The sequence below is a fragment of the Rhinatrema bivittatum genome, chromosome 19, assembly GCF_901001135.1.
Source record: "Rhinatrema bivittatum chromosome 19, aRhiBiv1.1, whole genome shotgun sequence".
NCBI classification, from domain to species: domain Eukaryota; kingdom Metazoa; phylum Chordata; class Amphibia; order Gymnophiona; family Rhinatrematidae; genus Rhinatrema; species Rhinatrema bivittatum.
Window position 1 is genome coordinate 42,635,248 of NC_042633.1, and position 24,945 is coordinate 42,660,192.

The 24,945-nt window shown below is 52.4% G+C and overlaps 2 protein-coding genes across 2 annotated transcripts in view; one reads left to right on the top strand and one right to left on the bottom strand.

The window, feature by feature from the left end:
• Positions 1-699, top strand: part of ELAVL3 (ELAV like RNA binding protein 3) — a 37,513-nt gene extending 36,814 nt beyond the window's left edge. Inside the window, exon 5 of the mRNA XM_029584548.1 lies at positions 671-699. Within this exon, the coding sequence (XP_029440408.1) occupies positions 671-699 (29 nt within the window). The remainder of the gene's footprint in view (positions 1-670) is intronic.
• Positions 700-1,248: 549 nt separating this feature from the next.
• Positions 1,249-24,839, bottom strand: PRKCSH (protein kinase C substrate 80K-H). Its single transcript, XM_029584549.1, is given in 19 exon segments — positions 1,249-1,253; positions 2,279-2,390; positions 9,629-9,844; positions 11,503-11,602; positions 11,930-12,004; positions 12,248-12,337; positions 12,651-12,720; positions 12,960-13,206; positions 15,094-15,108; positions 15,110-15,262; positions 15,397-15,483; positions 15,572-15,650; positions 16,057-16,141; positions 16,241-16,370; positions 16,523-16,640; positions 16,774-16,831; positions 16,989-17,084; positions 17,637-17,753; positions 24,482-24,839. Coding segments are annotated over 19 exon segments (1,950 nt in total). The 5' UTR covers positions 24,579-24,839.
• Between the last annotated feature and the right edge of the window lie 106 nt (positions 24,840-24,945).

Below are 24,945 nucleotides of genomic sequence, written 5' to 3' on the forward strand. Positions count from 1 at the left end.
TGAACAAATACTAAATCACTCTCCCCTCTCTGCTTCTCACCCCTCAATCTTCCATGTGACCAGATCGCTCCAAGGCATGGGGAGGTCCCGATTCCCAAAGCTGTCCAGGTGACCCCCCCCCCCTTGCCAGTGAGCATGCAGGAGATTATAGCTCAACACAGACCAGGTCTCCAGCATTTGCAAAATTTCTCTCCTGTATATTCAAACGGGGACATCCCAAGAACCCGGGTCACCAGACACGAATGGGAGCGATCGGATCACCTGAACGAGAGACAGAAGGGAGAGGAAAAACCAGAAACTTTGAAAGGGAAGAACCCCTCTTTGCTTAAAGGGGAGGATTATTTGTTCAGAGTTTTTTTTTTTTTTTTTTATTACACCTTGTGAAGTTTGGCAAACAGCTTTTCTGTTGAGGACGGATAAAAGAAAAATAATAATTCAATAAATAAATAATTTAAAAAATAAAACCAAATAAAAAATTTAAAAAAAAAAGGAAAAATACAATAAAAAAGAAAAGAAAAAAAAATCTATTTTTATAAAAAAGGGAAAACCAACCTTCCTTGCTGAGAATTTTTACTTGATTTTGAACTTCAGAAAAAAAAGAAAAAAGTAAAAAAAAAAAAAAAATTGTAAAAAAAAAGAGAACCCCTCCCTCTTCCCTTAATATTCCCAGATCCACCACCAGGACTGACCTTTTTCTAGCTGGGAAGGGTGGAAGTGACGCATCTTTCTGTCGTGTGACTGTTCCCGACTTGTCGCCGGGTCTTTACAGGTTGGCAAAGCAGAGCTGACAGCGATCCACAGTTTTATGGTTCTCTGCATTCCAAAAAATCATCATTTGCGGTACATTTTTAGACTGCACAAAATATGACAATGAAATCTTGCTTTTACTGGGAGAAGTAGGAGTGGGGTAGAAGGGAAACACCCCTAAGTACTCCATTTTCCAGCATATAACGTCATGAACGCAGATAATTAAAATAGAAAGCCTGTTACCTCTTGTCATAGGATTCATTTTCTAACCGAATGGTGTGACTTTGTTGGTCTGAGAGAGAGAGGTGGTGTTGGGTGGACGCAGTTTAAAGACATGGGAAGATTATAACCACCTCCTTTTGTTACATCATGGGGGGGGGGGGGGGGAAGGAGGAATTTTTTTGTATCTTGCTAGCTTATGGTTTCCTAAACCTGTCCTGGTGACCCCTCTACACACACACACACACATACACAGGCTGAGTCTGTTTTTTTCTACAAGTCCTAGCCTGCAATGCAGAGTCAAAAAAGGGAATCAGGCTGACCAACTGTAAAAGCACCAGTTAGTCTCGGCTGTTTGTTGTACTGGCTTCTTCTTCCATCCTTTGTCGAGTGAGGAAAACAGTACAATCATAAATCTCACAGGTAGGGATGGATAAAATCAGACACTTGTCCCTTCCAGTTGAGAAGAATCAACCAAGGTTTCTAAGGCCTCACATGGCAAAGCAAATAGGACCCCATGTTTATTGGTGAGGGGAAAGGGGGGGGGATAAGAGGATCATGCTTCCTGTTCACTGCATCCAGTTGTGCCGGGCAGAGGTGGGTGTACTGCAGGCAAGTCACACATCCTGCCATTGCTTGGCGCTCTTCCCTACCCAGGTTGCAGTTCCGCTGCATCATTTGTTTTCATTTCGTTTCAGTTCGTTTCAAATGGACCCAAATTTGGAAGATAATCCAAAAAAAGGTCAAGGAAGGGTCTTCCTCCTCAGAATCAGAAAACTGAACCAGAAAGGAAATCATCTCTCCCCATCTCACCCCCACCCTGGCACCCCTAATATGCCAGTCTTGATTGCAACTGCAGGCTGTGATATCTATCATTGACCCAACAGCCGTGTCTATTATGTGTGAGGCCTAGAATCCTAACGGTCAAATCACATGAAGGAGGGGGGACCTCCAATCCCCCCCCCAAAAAAATTTTTTTAAATAATTTTTTTTTTTTTTTTTTTTTAAATACTGAAATTATTATTATTTTTTTTAAAAAGCCCAGAAGTAGCATCTGGGATCTTCCTTACCCTTCCCAGTTTTCCCCCTTGGCAGTAGGCTTTTGGTTCCCACTCCCTGTCCTAACTTAAGTCATTTAAGTATGGGGGAGGGGGCCCAGGATTTTCCAGGACATCTCACCCAAAACAGAGAAATATAAAATAGTTACACAACAAGCGAGGGGAAGTGTGTGTGTGTGTGTGGGGAGGGGAGGGGAGGGATGGAGGAATAAAGCTTTCCGTGGATGCTTTGCTCTGCTGTCCTGGCTCGGTACCGCTGCGTCCTATTTCTTTTACTTCCATGCTTGCCTGCGAAAGCAGGAAGCCGTACTTTGTGCTGCCTCGTGTAACGTTTAGAGGACCCGTGTCACAATTTCGGTTTGAATTCTAGAGCAAAACAAGGAAAGAAAGAGGACAGGAGGCAGGGTGGGTGGTGAAAAATTTCCTGGCTAAGGCTGATGAGTTTCCCCCCCCCCCCCACTTACCTTGCGCCCCTGGAGTGATAAAGGTCAACGGCCTTCCCATGACCGCAAAGCTCAACATCATGATGGACCTAAGCAGCTTTCCCCAGAGACACAACCCGGCAAGAGCCGTCTGCCAAATGACGGAGAGGGCATGGACGTTTTTTTTTTCGTCCCCCGTGTCTTTTCCCATCCAAGAACACAAAAAACCCACCAATTAAACTTTGTTTTCCCGTGCATCTGACCTAGCATTTGGGGGGGGGGGGGCATAAGAACTTGCCCCTGGACGGATAAACTCACGCAGCTGGCCATTCATCTGCTCAGCCACCCCCCCCCCCACCCCTAAAGCTTGCCCACCGACTCCCCTCCTTCCGTGACGCAGCAAGTCATTCCCATTCCTTTCCTCTCCCAGAGGAGGTGAGAAACCTCGGATCTGATTTTATTACGATCGATTACGTTTGTGTTTTTCCTTCTCTTTTTTAGCATTAAAAAAAAAAAAATTCCTTTTCTTGTTAAATTTTTTTTTTTTTTTGTTGGAATAAAGAGGGGGGAATAATAATAATAAAAAAAAAACAAAAAACAAAAAAAAAAAACAAACAAACCCCACCACCTGTACTAGAACCGTTTAGGATTAGTTTGAGTTTGAACTTGTTTGCCGATTTAGCGAGTTTAGTTTATTTTAGAAGGTCCTGATTTGCGATGCCCTGTGTTTCTACTTGTGTGTTACTTTATTTCGTGGGAGTCCATGTAGGAGCTTCTGTTGCAAAGTGAAAAACGAAACAGAACATTACAATTTTTTTTTTTTTTTTAAATCCAATGACACAAGAGAAAAAAAATACAAAACCATAAAGTTCTTGTCGCCATTAATTCTTGTACTTTTTTGCAGGTTTTAGCTTCCTTGTACTTTAACTTATTGTTAACTTAAATATTTATTATTCTGATGTGTAAGAGTACATTTTGTGTATATTTATGTTTTGTTTCCATCCTAATTGCAAGGTTTGTTTTTTTTTTTTTTTTTTTTAATTCGCGAGAAGCGATTTTACCTATAGATTTATTTATATATATTTCCATCCAACCAACAATAAAAAAAAAAAAAAGGTTGGAGAATTTGACGAGTTTGATAAAGGCTTGTCAAACAGGCAAAAGATGCACTGATTAATATATAAAAGAAAAATAAATAAAAAATAATACAAACAAAATTATGGTGTGCAGTTAAAAGAAAAAAAAAAAAAACAACACACTCTGTATGGGATGTTTTTTTTTTTTGTGTGTGTGCTTTAGATGTTTATGGAATTTATTTAGTCTTGTTATGAACTATTTTCAAACCCTGTCCTAACTTGGGAAGGGTCATTTTTATTTATTAACATAAATCGATTTATTCGCAGTAGCCTTACCCCTTGCCACTGATGATTGCTCGGTTGGTTATCTGAGAGGGGAGGGGGTTATGGTTTTAATGGACAGATAACCAGGTTTATTGGTGGATTTGACCTTCATGGAATGCTCTGTCTTTTTTTGGTTTGTTTTTTTTTTTTTTTTAAAGAGTCCACAATATCTTACAAATGTTAAAAATAATAATAATAAATTATAAATTTATGTGTGTGTCTGGGAAGTGACTCCCTGATCAGTCACACCTTGGGGTGCAGAGCTGGTTAATATACGCACAGTGGCATCCTCTGACTTGCACACATTCTCTCTCTCTCTCTCTCTGGAAATCACCAACTCAGTTATGTTTTAAAAAGACAAGGCCAAGCTTGCTTTACTTCACCTTAAATAGAAAAATGCTTTTCTCTCTGACCACGCACGCAAAGGGAGAAAGGGACTGAGCATTTCTAAAGGGAAGACAGACTGACTTGTAAGGTGAGTCTGGGGGCTTGGTGCTTGCCCTCGGGTGGGGGGACGGAGTGTACTGCTTAGGACTGGAGTCTAATCCCCCAAAGAAGCTAGAACTGATTTCAGACCAGGTATCCATACACGTGCATCAGACTTCACACGGTGCCCGGACCAGATGCTTTCAGAGCGTTACTTGTCCAGAAAAGGGACAACCTGATGGGATGGATCTGGCAAGGGATGTGCGGTCTCTTAAATTCTGCCAGATTCCTGAGCCATAAAAAAAAGGGTGGGGGGGGGGGGGGGTGGTGTTTCCCCATGTTGTGGATATGGGAGAATTAGTGGTGCCTGTAGCCCCAAAATCTGCAAATGAGATATTTCGTGCACGGGAGGGGGGAGTCTTCCACAACGCAAAGACATCTGGCCTGCAGCTGGGAGTCTCGGCTGAAGATTTCCTTCTGTAATTTTGTTTGAGCCTTGCCGGGTGAATCTGGCTGGGTTTGAGTCCTTCGTTTGCCTTGCCTCTTAGGGAATGGGGTGTGAAGGGCAGGGGCCACGTTGGTATGGGAGCGGATTTCGTGCGTATTCAGTGGCCCACCTGCTCGTAGGAAAGGGGCCTAGGCAGAATGGAGTTTCGGGACGACGAGGCTGGAGGGTAATCCGAGTGGCTGGCCCCCCCCCCCCCCCCGTACCTGCTTCTAACTCCACCCCCCTCCCAAATGTTTACGGATTGAATTAATCAACGGCAATATTTTTAGAAAAAGGGAATTTGATTTGATTTGGGTAGGAAAGGAGAAATTTAAATCTTTACTCGATACATTTCCTTTCCTTGAATCTTGTCACACCAGTCCAGACGAGAGGGTTACGCCTCCCTGTCAGCAGATGGGGGAGGGGGGGGGGACAGAGAACAAGTTTTCCATGACAACAGTCACAGTAGACCTTGTTGGGATACTTTTGTCAAAAGCTAACAACTGAACAATCCTCAGAATAACAATCGAGTGATAGCCCCCTTCATAATTCTTTTATAGTTTGTTTGGGTTTTTTAAGAAGAACAGAAGCTAGTCCAAGACCACCTCCTCTTATGCTCCTCCATTTGGGCTTGAAGAAGGGAAGGGACATAAGATGTCCTGCTCCTTTCTTCTGCTTGTAAGTTCTGTACTTCACCAGCCTGATTGAGTTAGGAGGGCTCTGGACTGGTACGGCAGGATTGCAAGGAAAGGTAAAACCTCTATCCTTCCTTATCTTGCCATTGCCAATCCAGATAAGTGGGACACATCCAAGCTTAACCTCATGTTGAGTGGGAGATGCTGTCAAGATCACCGTTCCCCCCAAAGGCAGCGTCACTCCTAGCAAAAGAAAGCGAGAACAACAAAGTCGCCGCCTCAGATTCACACCCGGAAGCTGCTTGTGATTCTCAGAATGTGCTCGGCCCTTCTGAAAATTTGCATCCTGTGGCCAATGTTACACTGCACCGATAATTTCCTTAATGCATTTGGCCTAAAGAGAGGCCTCAGAAGCACCTCGCCCTTAACAAGGCCTACTAAACAGGACAGTCTGTCCAACTTCCGGAAAGTGGTTCTATGTACATTCAGTCACGCAGACTTAAGTGCCTTCGATCTAAACGCGGTAAGGAAATTGATTAAGCTGAAAGCCTACAAACCCCTCAGGTAAGGAGGAGAGCAGAGGGGGGCAGATCCCTACTTTTTCCTGTGAAATCAACAAGTAGTTACCAGCCCCTGCAAGACGGGGCTGGTAACTCCTGAACAGAAATAGCGTTCCAAGGACAAATCCTTGACAGCTGCCTGTCTGATGAGCTCAAGGGAGTTCCTGCTACGGCCGTCAACATCCAGTTGGAGATCCCAACGAAAGGACCACTGGATGAAACAAGAGGTCTGAAAATGCTTTTCGCCCTTCAACAGAGAACCACGCCTGGATGCGCTTCCTACCAAAGAATCTTGAATTTTCCCCCCCCTATAACGGGTCAGACCAAGGGTCCATCAAGCCCAGCATCCTGTTTCCAACAATGGCCAATCCAGGCCGTAAGAACCTGGCAAGTACCCAAACACTAAGTCTATTCCATGTAACCATTGCTAATGGCAGTGGCTATTCTCTAAGTGAACTTAATAGCAGGTAATGGACTTCTCCTCCAAGAACTTATCCAATCCTTTTTTAAACCCAGCTATACTAACTGCACGAACCACATTCTCTGGCAACAAATTCCAGAGTTTAATTGTGCGTTGAGTAAAAAAGAACTTTCTCCGATTAGTTTTTAACTGTGCCCCATGCTAACTTCATGGAGTGCCCCCTAGTCCTTCTATTATTCGAAAGAGGAAATAAACCGATTCACATCTACCCGTCTAGACACTCTCATGACTCTTAAACACCCTATCATATCCCCCCTCAGTGTCTCTTCTCCAAGCTGAACAGCCCTAACCTCTTTAGTCTTTCCTCATAGGGAAGTTGTTCCATTCCCCTTATCATTTTTGGTAGCCCTTCTCTGTACCTTCTCCATCGCAATTATATCTTTTTTTGAGATGCGGGGACCAGAATTGTACAAGTATTCAAGGTGTGGTCTCACCATGGAGCGATACAGAGGCATTATGACATTTTCTGTTTTATTCACCATTCCCTTCCTAATAATTCCTAACATTCTGTTTTGGCTTTTTTTGACTGCCGCAGCTCACTGAGCCGACGATTTCAATGTGTTATCCACTATGACACCTAGATCTTTTTCTTGGGTGGTAGCACCTAATATGGAACCTAACATTGTGTAATTATAGCATGAGTATTTTTCCCTATATGTATCACCCCCAATTAGGTTGAAGCCCCTCACAGTCTCAGGCATCCTGAGGATACTCGAACCCTACTTTCCTCACCCCACCGGGTTCTCCCGGGACCTCCAAAGGATGGGTCAAGCTGGGAGCCCTCTACGTGCTGCACTCACTGGGCGCAATACAGACACGAGCACCAGCTTATGCACTACAAAGCGATGTTACGGAAAACTTGCATTGCTACCTCTGGCAGGGAGGCATAACCCACTCATCGGGGCTGGAATGGTATCGGCAGGATAAGGAAACGAGGAGAGAACAAAAGCAAGGATCGCGGGGGCTTATGACGGCTTCCTTTCCTCGTGACCTGTGGAGGCAGCCATGCCACAGGAAGGACAAGACGGGAACTGCGATGTCACTTCCCACGCTCAGGAATGGGGGGTAGAGGGGGGAAGCATGCGACTCCGTGACTGCAGGGCCTGGCAGCTCCAGTTGTTAAAATTCACCCTCCTCCCCGAGGCACTTTAATCCCAGGATGCTTGTAATAGTTTAAAAAAAACGAAACAAACATTGAAGGTTGGGTGAAAAATGGCCAATGCTCATGGGGGTCAGCAGTTTAACCCGAGCTAAACTGGAGCCGGGCCATGGCTTTTACGGTGACCAATAAAAAGGATGGCTGGATGGGAGGTCACTGGCAGCCATTTTTTGATTTGGCCAAATGGACCCACAAGGGCAAGTACGAAATACTGTAGAATCCAGAAATAGGTGACAAGAGAGAAATCCCACCCACGCGTGCCTGGACGAGTTTTTATAAAGCCTAAATTTCAGAGAGAAATTCCCACCCACGGGTGCCTGGACGAGTTTTTTATAAAGCCTAAATTTCAGAGAGAAATTCCCACCCACGGGTGCCTGGACGAGTTTTTATAAAGCCTAAAATTTCTCTTTGCCCAGATCCAAGATGGCCGCCCCAGGCCCACCTATCACTGGACTATCGGCTCACCCGACGGTTCCAGAGCCCCCGTGGCAGACTGGATGGCCGGTTGAACCCCCCCCCCAAGATCCTGTCACAGCATGGCCCCTTGCTGTTCCTGATTCACAGCAGCCCATGCACGGAGCACACCAGGTCTGCCCCCATTTTTTTTTTTTTTTGTTAAGAGTGGAAGGGCCTGGCTGCACCCTCCTCCCATTGCAAGCTGAGGTAGCTAAGAGGTACGGAGAGCAGCATCCCCCGCCCCCCCACTTCAGAGCTCACACAGACAAACGCATTCAGATCCCGACGACGCCGTCATTCGCTTCCCGGCAGTCAGGCCGTGCGCTCATCACAGGTGACAGACTGGGGGGGGGGGGGGGAGAAAGAGTGCTTCCGGGGTTCTCCTCTAGAGGAGGGGATGCAGGCAGGTGGAGACCCTGCACGGTACATTTCATATAACCCCCCCCCCCCCCGGGTACCAGCTTTTACGAGGGGGCAGAGCTGTCGCGTGAGGTTTGGGCCCGGTTACTCCGGCTCCTCGTGCACACCCCCCCCCCCTCCTCCTCACCTCTCTTTGCCCCATTGGCAGACTCGTGCATTTGCTGCCGGGCCATTCACCCTGGGGGGGGGGGGGGGGGCCACACGTTTCCCTGCGTCATTTAAAACTGCGGAGCAGGTTAGGAGCTGGAAGGGGGGAAAGGCGCCAGACATCTTATCCTCACATTCGTGCAAAAAAAAAAAAAAACCCATCAGATGGACGCCCAAGCAGGCAAAAAAAACCCCTCTCATCCCAGGCCTCTGGCATTCTCAACGTGAAACCACAGATGGAAGCTGGCAAGGGCGAAGGTTCTGTCAGCGGGAAATTTTATTCAGGATCATCAAGTTTCACAGAACACAAAAAAAAAAAAAAGTGTTATAAATAAACAAACAAACAAAAAAAAAGAACGAAATAAACGAAATAAATTGCTGGATCCGACTTTTGGTGAAGAGAGACATCAGAGACAACAGGAACATTAAAAAAAAAACCAAAAGCCAAAAACCCTGAATGTTTTGAGCAGCGTCACCACCGTGGGGGCCCCCTCCTCCTCTCCCCACTCCCAACCCATGCAAAATTCCCGTGTCAGGAAAAAAAACCCCAACAAAAATCAAAACAAACAACCCCCGACCCTCTCATCCTGGGATGGAGAAACGGAGGCAGGAAGCGTAAGGGGGAATTAACGGGGGGGGGGGGGGGGGGGGGCTGGGGGACACCTCTGCCGCAGCTTTCTGTGCTCCTCCCATCGATGCCACTTAAAAAAAAAAAAATAAAATAAAAATTCATTCAGGTCCCGGGTGCAGGGAGGGAGAGGGAGCAGGTGGAGGTGTACAGTGTTGGTCCTCAGCAATGAAGAGAGAGAGGGGTGGTGGGGGCGCGTCAGGTCCAGGAAGCGCCCGAAAAGATCCCTGCAGATGTCTTGAGAAACCCGCCTCTCGGAGGCAAGACCCGTGAACGACTGGAGGGGAGGGAGAGAGAGAGAGAGAGAGAGAGAGAGGAAAGGTGAGATTAGAGGAGGAGGGGGCGGGATGAGAGCCCTTCACCCCCTCCAACCCCCCACACACGCTCATGAAAGCGCAGGGGAGGGAGGGGGGGGGGGGTTTCCGAGGGTCGGGTGGGCGCTGCCTGCAGTACCCGCTAGAGCTCGGTGTTCGTCGGAGACGTCCCGGTTCGCGGGGCTCCTGGCAGGCGGCCGGAGTGGTCAGCTCCATGAGGTACTCGCAGCGGCTGGGCTCCGACGTGGACATCACCACGTCTCTTTACCCGCAGGAGAGCTTCACCTGGGGAACGGGAAAGAGAGACGCTGGTGACACAGAGAGAGAGAGAGAGGTGGGGGGGGGGGCCTGGCTCACCGCACAGCGCGTTTCCCCCTCTGCAGGCTCTGCGCTGCCGGGCACACCGCGCCGTGGAGGAGATGGTTTGCTGCCGGCGCCAGGCGTCGAGGCGTGCAAGGTCACCTGGGCATTTCTCACATTACAGAGTACGGCGAGACCTCGTGTCCGCAGCGTGTGAGGTTGCACGAATGTCATTCACGTCACAGAGCGTGGTCGGACCCCGTGTCTGCAGCGTGTGAGGTTGTACGAATATTATTCACGTCAAAGAGCGTGGTCGGACCCCGTGTCTGCAGCGTGTGAGGTTGTACGAATATTATTCACATCACAGAGCGTGGTCGGACCCCGTGTCTGCAGCGTGTGAGGTTGTACGAATATTATTCACATCACAGAGCGTGGTCGGACCCCGTGTCTGCAGCGTGTGAGGTTGTACGAATGTTATTCACGTCAAAGAGCGTGGTCGGACCCCGTGTCTGCAGCGTGTGAGGTTGTACGAATGTTATTCACGTCAAAGAGCGTGGTCGGACCCCGTATCTGCAGCGTGCGAGGTTGTACAAATGCTATTCACATGACAGAGCTTGGTCAGACCCCGTGTCTGCAGCGTGCGAGGTTGTACAAATGTTATTCACGTCACAGAGCGTGGTCAGACCCCGTGTCTGCAGCGTGCGAGGTTGTACAAATGCTATTCACGTCACAGAGCGTGGTCAGACCCCGTGTCTGCAGCGTGCGAGGTTGTACAAATGCTATTCACATGACAGAGCTTGGTCAGACCCCGTGTCTGCAGCGTGTGAGGTTGTACGAATATTATTCACATCACAGAGCGTGGTCGGACCCCGTGTCTGCAGCGTGTGAGGTTGTACGAATGTTATTCACGTCAAAGAGCGTGGTCGGACCCCGTGTCTGCAGCGTGTGAGGTTGTACGAATGTTATTCACGTCAAAGAGCGTGGTCGGACCCCGTATCTGCAGCGTGCGAGGTTGTACAAATGCTATTCACATGACAGAGCTTGGTCAGACCCCGTGTCTGCAGCGTGCGAGGTTGTACAAATGCTATTCACGTCACAGAGCGTGGTCAGACCCCGTGTCTGCAGCGTGCGAGGTTGTACAAATGCTATTCACGTCACAGAGCGTGGTCAGACCCCGTGTCTGCAGCGTGCAAAGCTGTACAAATGTTATTCACGTTACACAGTGTGATCGGACCCCGTATCTGCAGCGTGCGAGGTTGTACAAATGCTATTCACGTCACAGAGCTTGGTCAGACCCCGTGTCCGCAGCGTGCGAGGTTGCACAAATGCTATTCACGTCACAGAGCTTGGTCAGACCCCGTGTCCGCAGCGTGCGAGGTTGCACGAATGTTATTCACGTCACAGAGCCTGGTCAGACCCCGTGTCCGCAGCGTGCGAGGTTGCACGAATGTTATTCACGTCACAGAGCTTGGTCAGACCCCGTGTCTGCAGCGTGCGAGGTTGCACGAATGTTATTCACGTCACACAGTGTGATCGGGACCCCGTGTCCGCAGCGTGCGAGGTTGCACGAATGCTATTCACGTCACAGAGTGTGATCGGGACCCCGTGTCCGCAGCGTGCGAGGTTGCACGAGTGGTACTCACATTAGTAGAGCGGTTGGGTCCCTGCCAGCAGCCTGTGCCATGTTCGTATCTCATGATGCTGAATTTATCATTGCTGGGACCGGCCCAGGAGCTCCAGGTGCTAAAGGATGAGAAGAGAGGGGGGGGGAGGGGGAGAGCTTTGTGACCGGGCAGCGGTGGCAGCGCAGCATTACCGTCATTAAAATGGGGGCCGACATGACCTCAAACCGAGACGCGTGCGAGCAGAGACCAGCGAAAGCCGAAGTAAAGAAGCAGCGAACGGGCGCCGGCCAAATATTTACCCGGCTTTCGCGGCCTCAAACCTCGACGCTCACTCAGGAGGAGCGAGAGACTCCCTCGGCTCACGCCCTTCCCCCGAGAGTTACGCGACTGAGCAGGGGGCTCCACGGGGGAAGGCGGCGTCAGACCCCACCCGCGAGGCCCTTACCCGAGGCTGGTTTCCGATCCGCCGTGCTTGGGTTTCTGAGTGACCCTGTCGAAGGGGCAGAGCCTGTAAACGTACCTGCAGGGGAGGAGGAGGAGGAGAAGCAGCGTCACACACACAGCCCAGGGTCCGCTGGCTCGCGCCGTTCCCGAGCCGAGCTTCCCCCCCCCCCCCCCCCCCCCCCCCCCCCCCGCAGACACCCTGGGCCCAGTCCCCGAATTAGGTCCCTCATATTCCAAAAGAAAGGGACCACCCCCAAATCCATCCTTCCTTCCCCTCCCCTCCCCCCGTCTGCCGAGGAGAGGAGCCGGCGCTGCTTACTCGTTGGTGGTGAGCTCGTAGCACTGATTGTACAGGTAGGTGAACTCCCCCTGCGGTCCCAGGTCAAACGAGATCTCCTTCTCCAGGCCCCTGCAAAAGAGAGGACAGGGTCAGAGGGTCAGAGGGTCAGAGGGTCAGCCCCCCCCCCCCCCCCCCCCCCCGTACAAAAAACCGCTCAGGATACCTAACAATACCAGCGATACGTACCGGGGACTCTGCCGCCACCCGGTGCCGAGCGGCGTGTACTGCAGGCCACGGAGGCACGGCACCAGGTGGCCCCAGGAAAGGATGACCCCTGACCCTCTAAGCCAGCCATTAACATCCCCCCACCCCCCGCAGAGCCCCTTACAGGCGGGCTTTGCGCTGTCAGCTCCACCCTGCCCCCCTCCCCCAGCCCACTCACCTGATGGAGTCCTCCATGTCTCTCAGAGACTTGGCCACATCCTCGTATCTTTCCCGGGCCTTCTGTGCCACTGAAAGAGAAAAAAAAACGGGTCCGCACTGAGCCTTAAAGGTTAAAAAAAAACCCTCGGCGCGAATTCATCTCGTGTGCAGGGGGACCTAAGGCCCCCGCAAGCTCTGCACGTAAGGTGCCACGCTGGCGGCGTCCGGCCTGTAACCGAACGCTCTTTTATCAGGAAGGGGAGCCCGAGGAGCGCGGAGAGTAAGAAATCCAGGGGGAAAGGCAGACCCGGTGCCCCCCCCCCCTTACCGTCTATCAGCGCCTGCGTGGCCTCGTCGTAGGGGGGGCTGCGCGTCCGCCTCCTCCTCTCCCTTGTCCGCTGGCTGTTTTGGGGGCTGCACCTGGAAGACACAGGAACGCCGCCGTTAAAACCTCCCACTGTCCCCCGTCCCCCCCATCCCCACTCCCGCAAACAGCGAGAGAAAAACGGCTGCAGAGTCAGCTCCGCACCCGGGGAAAGCTCTCTAAATGCCCCGGGACCGTGGGCTGAAAGCTCCTGGGAGTGGCCGCAGAATGGAAAAAAAGTTACCGCTTTCTCTTGGAAGGGACAGCAAAGCCGGTTCTTGCCTGCCCATACCCCAGATCAGTCCAGACCGGTGGGAGGCTGCCCAAGCTCCCCCTACACAGGGCGGGAACCCAAAAGACCCGCGCGCAACACTCTCTCACCGGACGTAGCGTCTTCCACCGCCTGAACGGTCGCTCGGTAACATCCGGTGAAAGTGAGAAGAGAATACTGGAGGGCTGAGGTCCCTGCACAGGGGTATCTAGGGTGTACTTATGCGTGCAGGTATGCTGGCAGGGAGGGCAAAACCCAGGAGTCTGGACTGATCTGGGTACATACAGGGAACTGCTGGAGACAGAGAAATACTGAGGGAGTGCAGGTGGCACACTGGGTTATGTACAGTGTCAGTGAGACTCTCTCTGTCTCCATCTGCTGGCAGGGAGGGCAAAACCCAGGAGTCTGGACTGATCTGGGTACATACAGGGAACTGCTGGAGACAGAGAAATACTGAGGGACTGCAGGAGACACACTGGGTTATGTACAGTGTCAGTGAGACACTCTCTGTCTCCATCTGCTGACAGGGAGGCAAAACCCAGGAGTCTGGACTGATCTGGGTACATACAGGGAACTGCTGGAGACAGAGAAATACTGAGGGACTGCAGGAGGCACACTGGGTTATGTACAGTGTCAGTGAGACTCTCTCTGTCTCCATCTGCTGGCAGGGAGGTAAAACCCCGGAGTCTGGACTGATCTGGGTACAGATGTGGGGGTTGGGTGTTTGGCTTCTCTGACTGATGGCACGCCACGTCAGAAGGCCAACATCTGTCCCATGTCTAAACCTACGCTTAGTGTAAAGAAAATGTCTTGCTCCGACCGCAGCAAGTTTTAGCAAACAGATTTCCTGTCTACAGCTAACAGGAAGTCTGCAAGGAACATATCTAGGGCAAAAGCTTTGCAGCACCAGCTTAGTTTATGACCTACTTGCATTTATGTGGTTTTTCACACCTAGATAGCTCAGTACCATTGCCTCATGACCAGCTAATGACCTCCCCCCTCCCTGCCTGAAGACTGACCGCTTGCACCTACTGCCCACTTGCACCCACGTAGTAAAAGGTCAGCATAAACATTTATGTGGAAATATTGTAGCAGGAAAATATGTGACGTATGTATCACATCAAATGCTATGAGATCATTTACAATAAAAGAGCAGCCTTCCCAAAAACCTGGGAGAGACGCTTCACCATGAATCCCGTGTGAGGTGTCTTCATTACCGTTGCTACATACATACAGGGAACTGCTGGAGACAGAGAAATACTGAAGGAGTGCAGGAGGCACGCTGGGTTATGTACAGGGTCAGTGAGACTCTCTCTGTCTCCATCTGCTGGCAGGGAGGTAAAACCCAGGAGTCTGGACTGATCTGGGTACATACAGGGAACTGCTGGAGACAGAGAAATACTGAGGGAGTGCAGGAGGCACACTGGGTTATGTACAGTGTCAATGAGACTTTCTCTGTCTCCATCTGCTGGCAGGGATGCATAATGACCCAGGAGTCTGGACTGATCTGGGTACATACAGGGAACTGCTGGAGACAGAGAAATACTGAGGGAGTGCAGGTGGCACACTGGGTTATGTACAGGGTCAGTGAGACTCTCTCTGTCTCCATCTGCTGGCAGGGAGGTAAAACCCAGGAGTCTGGACTGATCTGTGGTATGAATACAAACTCCCCCATTAGGATCTGCCAAAATGACCCAGACAGGCCACTGTCAGACAAGATGTTGGGCTCGATGGCTCCTGGGTGCCGCAGGCACTCATGCCCTGACTCAGCCCCCACAGCAATGCTGGCACAGGGCCACGAGGCACCGCACCCACCCGCCAACGCACCTTACTATCTTCCTCAAGCCTGTCCCTCTTCTTCCTCGTCGTCCTCGTCCTCGTTCTCCTCCTCTTCGTCAGGATGCGCGTACTCATCGGGGACCTCCGGCTGGGACTCTGCGCCGTCTTCCAGCTGAATCTGAGGAGGTGGGGCAGGGGGGGCGGCGTCAGAGGCGTCCTGCAGCGGGAAAAAAGTCAACCGGCGCCGTGAGCCGCCCTCTCACCCCCCTTCTGGGTGTTTAGTTAGTATCCGCCGGCTGGGAACGAGGCTCGGCCCCACCGTCGCCCACCTCCCGCCGCTCCCGGACTGACCTGGGACTGGTACTTCTCCCGGATCGCCGTCCACACGTTCTCCTGGAAGAGCAAGAGGTCTGCGTGGTGCACGTCCCCCAGCATGGACTAGAAGAGGAAGACATCGGACGTGAGCTCGGGCAGGGCCAATACTCACCCCCCCCTCCACCCCCAACCCAACCTCCCGCCTCGCTACCTCTGCTTCTGCCTCGGATACGTCTCCGTCGCCGTCCGGGTCCAGCTCCGGGTGACTCTGCAGCTCAGGCACTGAAACCCTGAAGAGACACAGAGACACAGAGAGAGAGAGAGAGAGAGAGAGAGAAGAATTAGCGGGTGACCTTCTGCTGACCTCCCAGCCGCGGCAGACGGTAGAAGCGCCGGCGACCGAGCAGCCAGAACTAGAGGCGGGCCCACGACCGCAGCTGCCGTGAAACGCCGTCGCACGGGCAAACGAGAGGCACGGGCAAAGTTAAAAAAAACAAACAAACCCCCAAAACCCCCCAACCGTGCAGCGATGAGAGCCCTGGGGACGCAGCGTTACAGGAAGGAAAGAGCCGGCACGCGGCGTGTGTCTCGTCTCAAACAGGCCTCCCGCCGGGGGCAACCGGAGGGTCCCGCACGGCTTTCCCCCTTCTAAAACGCCGGCCAGCTTTGCCGACTGCGTGCTCAGAGCCCCCGTACAGTCCATCGCCGTCCTGGTCCAGCTCCTGGAAGGCGCTCTCCGCCCGCAGCTTCTCCCGCTCGGCTCTCTCGGCGGCCTTCTGCTCTGTAAGAGAAGCACAGGCAACGGGGAGTAGAGTTAAGGGGGCAGCGGGTCAGCCTCGCGGGCACGCCGGGAGAGAGAGAGTCGGCACGAGGACCTTACCCTCCCAGGCCTTCTTGTGAACCTCTTTGGCCTCTTGCTCTGGCTTTTCGGCCTCTTCCTTCAGTGCCTTCAGGCTCTCCACCTGCTCCTCCAGGGACTGCTTACTCTGCTGCAGCTCCGCCAGCTTCCCCTGATCAGAGAGAGAGAGACAGCAAAAGCTGGTCCCAGCGGCACAGCACAACCCCTCTCTGGTTCTCAGGTCACGCGGCCCGGTCGTGAACCCTCTTCTCCGAGCCCTCCTCCCCCCGGTGTTAACCCTGCAGCTCCTCGCGCTTCTCTCACCTGCTTCTCCGCGCGTCCCTTCTTCGCCTCCTCGATGATCTGCTGCTTCAGCTGGAAGCCCTCCTTGGCCACTTCCGCCATCTGCTGGAGCGCCTCTCGCGCCTTCCGCCCCATCTCCCTGCGCGGAGGAGAGAAGGAAAGCAGAGGCGGGTGAGAGGGGGGGGGGGGGGGGGAGCGGGCACGAAGCCCGCCCGAGAAGAGATCGCACGAGGGCGCGCGATCTTAGAGAGGAGGAAGGGAGCTGCCCTTACTTGCAGGTGTTCTCGCAGACGTGGCCGCTGTTGTACTCGTCCGTGGTGTCGCAGCAATCTGAAACGGAGACACCACCCAGTCACTCCAGGAGGCGGCCATTCCCCTTCCCAGGGTTCATTTCAAGGGAGGGGGGGGGAGAGGAGGGGGGCTTGGGGAGAGCCGCGTCTGCTGAACAGACAAGGCACAGGCGGCCACGGGCGGTTTTCTCTCTTACCACAGATGCCGTCGTTGACCCGGGAGGACGGGATGTACTGCGGCCGGTAGCCAGCGTTGGTGCAGTGGAACTTGCCGTTGGGGCAGGCAGCCGTCCCTGGAACAGACAGGGGAAAGGGGAGAGTTTTCATGGGAGGGAGAGAGAGAGCGAGAGAGCGAGACAGCACTCGGACGCAGGCCCTCCGGGTAAAGTCTGGGGGGGGGGGGGGGGGGGTGTCCCGGAAGCGGGCCGAGGTGCCCCCCCACTCTCAGTTCAGGTTTAAAAGTCTCAGAATTTCTGCTCTGCCCGTCCGAATAAATCACGCTAGGCGGACTGCGGCGATAAAACGTAAAATACAATCTTACAAAAGAAACGCGACAGTCGGCGGCAAGCCACGCGACATAATCAGCAGGAAGGAAGGTGGTAGAAATCAATAAAATCGGGCTGAAAAGCCCGAGCGAGAAAGGAATGCATCCCCCCCCCCCGCGGATCTCAGCAGACACAGAGGAGGCCACCAGGGCAGGCCTCAGCCGCAACGCGCCACGGAGGCCACCGCAATGCTTCCAAGGAGGAGCACGGTGACCGGCAGGCGATTCCTAGGTAGCCCAGGGACCTCCAGGGCCGGCGCGGACATCCCGCCACGCGCGCATCCCTCCCCCGAGCACCCACCTGGTTCGTCGGAGCCATCCACACAGTCGCAGTAGTCATCGTTGACCCGGTCGAAGGCGATGGTCAGAGAGCCATCCAGGCAGGTGAACGGCTTCAGTTCGTCGTAAAAGTGGCGGTCTGTCGGGGGGGGGGGGGGGGGGGCAAGAGCACAAGGTTTATTTACACACCCAGCGCAGGGGGGGGCCGTGAAACTCCACTCCCTCCGGAGCCGCCATCCCCACCTTCTATTTCCTCCCATCTTGTCTCTCAGACTCCCTTCTACCTCAGCTTTGGCTTGCGGAAGCTCCGCACCCTGGCATCCCTCAGCGCCCGCGCCCAACCTTTTCTGCCGTGCGAGCAGGGATTAGGCTAGAGCAGGCGCCGACTGGGAACTCCACCCCTCCGGTCCGAGGGGAAAGGAAAACGCCGTTTATTTAATATCACTCATACCCCCGTCAATCCACATCACATCTCCCGCAGAGCACAACGGACGGTTAGGTTCTTGTTAAAATCTTGGTTGCGCAGTTTTTTTTTTATACTGTACACTGCTCTGACAACTCTGATCGATTAGCAGTCAATTAAATAATCATAATAATCTGAGACTGAATACTGATAAGGGGCTACCTTCTACAGTATAGGAAATTGGTTCTTGCCTGCTAATTTTCATTCCTGGAATACCACAATCAGTCCATACTCCTGGGTTTTGCCCTCCCTGCCAGCAGATGGAGACAGAGAGAGTCTCACTGACACTGTACATAACCCAGTGTGCCACCTGCAGTCCCTCAATATTTCTCTGTCTCCAGCAGTTCCCTGTATGTACCCAGATCAGTCCAGACTCCTGGGTTTTACCTCCCTGCCAGCAGATGGAGACAGAGAGAGTCTCACTGACACTGTACATAACCCGAGGTGCTTCTTGCAGTCCCTCAATATTTCTCTGTCTCCAGCAGTACCCTGTATGTACCCAGATCAGTCCAGACTCCTGGGTTTTACCTCCCTGCCAGCAGATGGAGACAGAGAGAGTCTCACTGACACTGTACATAACCCAGTGTGCCACCTGCAGTCCCTCAATATTTCTCTGTCTCCAGCAGTTCCCTGTATGTACCCAGATCAGTCCAGACTCCTGGGTTTTACCTCCCTGCCAGCAGATGGAGACAGAGAGAGTCTCACTGACACTGTACATAACCCAGTGTGCCACCTGCAGTCCCTCAGTATTGACCTGTACGCAAGCCAAGATGTCTAGCTCCAAACCTCCAGAATCTCTTCCTCTAACAGAGCTGGGGAACAAGTTGGAGCTCCCAACCAAACTAACCCCTGAATTATGGGATCTTGAATCTCCAAACAATGAAAACTATAAGCAATTATATTCTGCAGCAGAAATTTAAATCCTGTATCCATAATCAGGAGAGGTCTTTCGAAAATAATCACAATGGGCCAGGAGTCTGGACTGAACTGTGGTATAACAGGAACGAAAATTAGCAGGTGAGAACCAATTTTCCTTTCCTGTTCACACCCCAGATCAGCCTAGACCCTTTACACTGGGTGGATCCCGAAAGACGGTGATGTTTAGTGAAAGTGTGCAAAGAGGACAACGTTGCTGCCCGACAAATCTCCTGCAGCGACGTCAACCGGCACTTCGTCCAGGAGGCTGCCTGCGCCCTAGTGGAATGCGCCTGCAAACCCTCCGGGATCGGCCGAACTTTACAAATATAGGTCAAAACAATCGCCTCCCTCAACCAGCGAGCAATCATACTCTTATAGTCGCCTTACCACCCCTTCCCTTGGTCTACTGAACAACACAAAAAGGTGGTCCGCAGTCCCAAAACCATTAGTCACCTTGAGATATCTTAGGAGAACCCGACGCACATGCAAAACATGCTCCCTCGCATGGGGAGAATCGGGCAAGTCCACAGTCTGGCTAAGATGAAAAGCAGACACCACCTTGGGGAAAAAGCAAGGAACGACGAGACCCCCATCAGAAATCCGCAAAATGGGCTCCCTGCACGATAAAAGTTTGGAGCTCAGAAATCCGTCTCGCCGAGCAAATCGCCACCAGAAAAACAGCCTTCAGGGTAAGATACACACAAGGAAGCTCTGCCTAAGGGCTCGAGAGGAGGCTCACACAGTACCCGCAGAACCAAATTAAGATTCCAGGACGGGAAAAGTCTACGGGCTGGAGGATGCAAATACTTCGCTCCCTTCAAAAAAAAAAAAAAATGCACTACATCTGGATGCGAAGCTAAAGGTCTTCCCTGCAACCTTGCTCTGAAACAACCCAAGGCTGCAACCTGTACTCGGCGAGAATTATAGGCCAAGCCGTTCGACATGCCCTCCTGCAAAAAGGCCAAGACCTGGGTCACATTTGTCTGCAAGGGATCAATGTCATGGGCACCACACCAGGCCTCAAACAAACCCTGATATATGCCAAAGAAGTGGAGGATCGTCTAGCCTGAAGAAGAGTAGAAATAACCAGCTCGGAATACCCCTTCATCCGGAAACATCGCCTTTCAAAAGCCGAGCCGCTAGACAGAAGCGATCCGCATGCCCTGCCAAGATGGGCCCATGATGCAGCAGACCCTTCAAAATGGCTCAACCAAATGGGCCCGTCTACTGCTAGCTGCACCAGATCCACAAACCACAGACATCACGGCCACTCTGGGGCTACCAGGATCATTCGTCCCTGATGCTGCTCGATGCGACGTGGCACCCGAACTACCAGCAGCCATGGAGGAAAGACAGAGCAGGAGCCTCTCTGGCCATGGCTGAACTACAGCGTCAATCCCTGCGCACAGCCGAATTCCCTTCGGCGGCTGAAAAACTTTGATGGTCTTCGCATTCTTCCTGGATGCCATGAGATCAAACCGGAGCTCTCCCCCCCCCCACCTACGCCGAAGAAGTGCAAAGGCCTCCGCCGACAACTCCCATTCTCCTGGGTCCAGTTATTGCCTGCTGAGTTAATCTAACTGCACACTGTCCACACCTGCTACGTGAGACGCCGCGAGATGAATTTCGTCCCAGGCAAAGAGCTCGTGAACTTCCCGAGTCACCAAACGACTCTTCGTTCCGCCCTGCCGATCGATATAGGCCACCGTCATTGCATTGTCCGAGAACACATGTTCTGCCCGGCCCTGCATCCGAGGGAGATAGAACGACAGCGTACTGTGCACCACCCTTGTTTCCAGATGGGTGATTGATCAGGACGCTTCCACTGGGGACCACTGCCCTTGGGCCACCGATCCTTGACACACTGCACACCCCCCCCCCCCCACCGCTAAGACTGGCATCCGTGGTCACTGCCACCCCCAGTCCAGAAGCTCCATATTCACTCCCTTCTCCACAATGCATAGCCACCAGGTGAGGCTGGACCTGATCCCCCGAAAGGACTGCGGCCTTCCTGATCCCTACTTCTGTGAAGAACTGGGTGAACTTCTGCTGGCACAGGCAGGGCAGAGATGGGCCGCACTGAGGTGAGAGCGCCTCCCCTGCAGGCCAGACAAGATTTCCCGCGCTGAGCGGGAGATGGCACGGCGCATGCGGCACGGCTCCCGGCTAAAAAAAAAATGGAGCAAAAAAATAAAGCCGCCAACGCTAGCGCCGCTGTCCCAGCTGCAGGTGCTGAATGGACAGCAGGAGCCGCGTAAATCCCTCCTCACCCCGATGCCGAGCCGACACAGCTGCACGACGGGGACAACAGGCCAACCAGCAGCCCCTAACGAGCACACAGCCTCCCCAGAAAAAAAAAAAACCTATCCGAAGACAGACTCTCCTGATTCTGGGGGTCAAGGACGCTGCAACAGGCCGGCTCGGGTGGGGGGCCCTCAGGGGGAGCGAGGGAACCAGGACTCCTGGCCAGGGGATCTCCAACCCCCCTGCTCAACCAGAGGGGTGGCCCACGAAGGAACCTAACACCTCTGGGAGCTCCAACCTTCAGATCTTATCTTCTCTCTTTTGCTAATCACTAGACTAATCAGACTGCAGGTTTCCACCTCTACCACCTGCTGGAGACAGAGAAACACTGAGGGACTGCAGGTGGCGCTCTCGGATATGTAGCAGGGCCTCAAAGTTTTGTTCTCTGTCTCCATCTGCTGGCAGGGAGGCATAAACCCACTTGTCAGGACTGATCCGGGGTCAGATCCAACGGCTGCCTTGCACACCGTTGATTACGAAATACTCCTATCTAGCTTGCGTGGCACTGCTGCCCAGGACAGGGTGGCACAGTGCTTTCGCTTTATTATACCCCACTGGCCTCCGGCCTCTGAACAGAAGGGGGAAAGAGTTCTCCCAAACAGTTAAAACGGGGCACCCCGGAAGGGGGCGATACTACAGCTGAAGCCGTTTACCGCCTTTTATGCTCGCCGTTGGACATTGATCTGCAAACGTATTGTCTGCTGGCTTACAGCCCAGTAAATCCTTGCTTAGACCCTTAGTAACTGTTTAACAGCCGTGACCAACTGGGTGAAGGCTAATAGCGCTGGTTCTCTGGACCGGGAAGGCAGATCCCCAATCCGGGAAGCCGCAAGCCAGCCTGGAGGGGGTTGTTCTCCCATTTAAGTCTGATGCGAAGAGCTTGGGAGTGACGTCCGATCCCACGTGTAACATGGAGATTCGCCTCTCCTCTGTGCATAGAAAGGCAGGATTCAAGCCTTCTTAAACCCTGTGTGACAAGCGAGCACCTCAGAACTGTTCTGAGAGCCAGGATTAGGTCTCAGCTTGAGTGAGCCTCCCTGAAAGATGTTACCAAGCTCTGCCCAGCAGATTTCTGGCCGTTCAGTTCAGGGAGCATATTTCTTCTGTGTTGTTGGATCGTCACTGTCCTCCTACGACCTTTAGGCCCAGGCTTAAGATTTCTTTTTTTTTTATCCTGACCTTTTAAGGCATTTCATGGAGTCTGGGGCCTGCATATTTAATCGGCAGACTCTGTAAATGTGTGTCAAATTGTCTCCCTGGAGTCTACCAGAGGTTCATTTTTATTTTTTTGCAATCTGCTCCTTCAGTTAAGAAAGAAAGTCTTATTAAAACCCGATCACAAGCAGTTCTGTCTGCAGCTTCATCCTTGTGGATTTCCCTCCCTAAAGACTTCCAATTGCAAAAGAACTACCTTAGATTTCGCAAGTCTTTAAAACCGTATTTATTTAGTTGGACACCCAATTACCGTTCTGTTTATTTGATGCTGAGAGGATTGTTTTTGTTTTGTTTTTAAAAAATTTATTAATCGCTTAACACAATTGGCCTAAGCGATATACATAATTACACACACAATATTAGATCTAAAAGTTTCACAGAAACTAAACTCAACAATAAAATTTAAACTAACAAAAATTATAAACAATAAAAATCATCAATAAGACTAACAAACAAACCATTGTCACATTTGGAAGGAGAGCTTTCATTTCTTGCCCTTAGGGCTATTGCCACAGAATGCGGTTGGAAGAAGATAATAATTTGGGGTTGAAATATATATCGCGTTGCCACAAACGTGTACACACGATTTGGATGCTGTTAATTTTGTCCATACATCTCCTTGAGCTGTCAGAGCAGGTGCTTAAAAATAAAAGTATTTTGCACTTGCTGTTTTCTCCTGGAGGTAGAAATGCCACACACTGATCTGACAATTTAATTCTGCTGGTGTTGTTTGTTCCTCTAACCTAATCACGCCCCTGGGGAAGGCGCTCCTTCCAATCCGACTAGCAGCTTGCGCGCTGTGAAACTTGGCACACACGTTCAGCAGCTGTGGAGCCCAAGTTTCACCCAGAGGAATCTAGACCCACAACTACTGAGCTACCCGGTTAAATCCCTTTTAAAACTGCCCTCCCCAAGTGCAGGTTGGGGGTCGGCCCTGCGTACGGCGGCTCTTATTTGTGGCTAATGGTCGGGTTTTCATTTTGGCCAGGTGGCGGCCCTTGAGGAGCAGAGCTTCACGGCTCCTGTGATGTGCAACGCTCATGTACCTAAGGAGCCGTATTATCAGCACTCAGGAAAAGAGAAAAACAAAACAAAAATCACAAACAGCATAACATGAACCCGCCCCGTAAGCACCGCAACACAGCTGCCCTGGCTCTGTGAGTGGGAGGAAGAGGGAGAAATACTGTATGAAGGCCTTCATAAGCACCATCACACAGCAACCTGGGCTCTGGGCAGTGGCGGGGGGATGTGGGCAGGGAATAGGGGTACATAAGACCCCCCATAAGGGCTGTCACACAGCAGCTTGGTCAGGGATAATGTACATAAGACCCTTACAATGGCCGTCACCCACCAGCCTGTGTTCTGTGAGCGAGGGAGAGGGGGGGGTGGGGAAGAAGAAGGATAAATGCTGTATGAAGACCCCCATAAGAACCATGCCACAGCAGCCTGGGCTCTGAGCAGTGGTATGGGGGTGAGGAACATGTACAGGCCTAGGATCTGGGCAGGGATAGATAATGTTCACAAGACTCGAGAGGGGCATGTACAGGTCTAGGTTCTGGAAAGGGAGAGATAATGTACACAAGACTCCCAACAAGGACCATCCCACAGCAGCCCAGGCTCTGGGCAGTGGGATGGTGGTGGAGGAGGAGGAGGAGGAGGAGGAGAAGGAGAACAACAACAACAACCACCCCCCCCCCCCATCGCTTGGGCTTGTGCAGGAACTTCTTGATGCCCCGGCCCAAGGACCCTTCACTTGATTCCTGGGGAGGGTGTCACAGGAACAGGCTGCTCACTTCACCACCTGCACAAAACTCTGCCCCCTCCCGGAAAGCACAATTCGGCGGATAAAGCCCGTCAGCGGCGAAACACTGCCCCCAGCAGGTTACAGCAGCAGAGCGGAACTACAAGTCCCTGCATGCACCACGGCCACCCCCTTGAACTGTCAGCATGCAGGCGGGGACACTCACAGGACAGGGAGACCCCCCGCGGCCTCTTCACCTCCACGGCGGAGGCGCAGCGCGGGGCCAGGCCCAGCAGCACGGGAAGCAGCGGCAGCAGCAGCATGTCTCGGGGGGCCAGAGGCTTCTCCTGAGAGGGCAGAGAGACAGGCGTTAGAGCGAGGCTCTGGCTCCGGTTTCCTCCCTCCGCACTCACACTCCAGCCAAGAAACGGGGCGGAAGCGGCGTGACGTCACATCCGCAAGAGGGGGCGGGGCGTGGCGGCCAACCAGGTTCTCTTTCCGCGGCGGCCATATTGAGCGTGACGCCTTCAGGTTCGAAGGCGAAGCGGCGACGCAGGGCGGGGGTTCCTTGCGTTCCCCACGCCACCTCCCTGCAGGGCGCGCGCCGTTGCCATGGCGCCTCGGAGGCGTAGCTGACGCGTCGCCGGGTGAGGGAGGCGGCGCATGCTGCCCGTTGCCAGGGGGACGGCG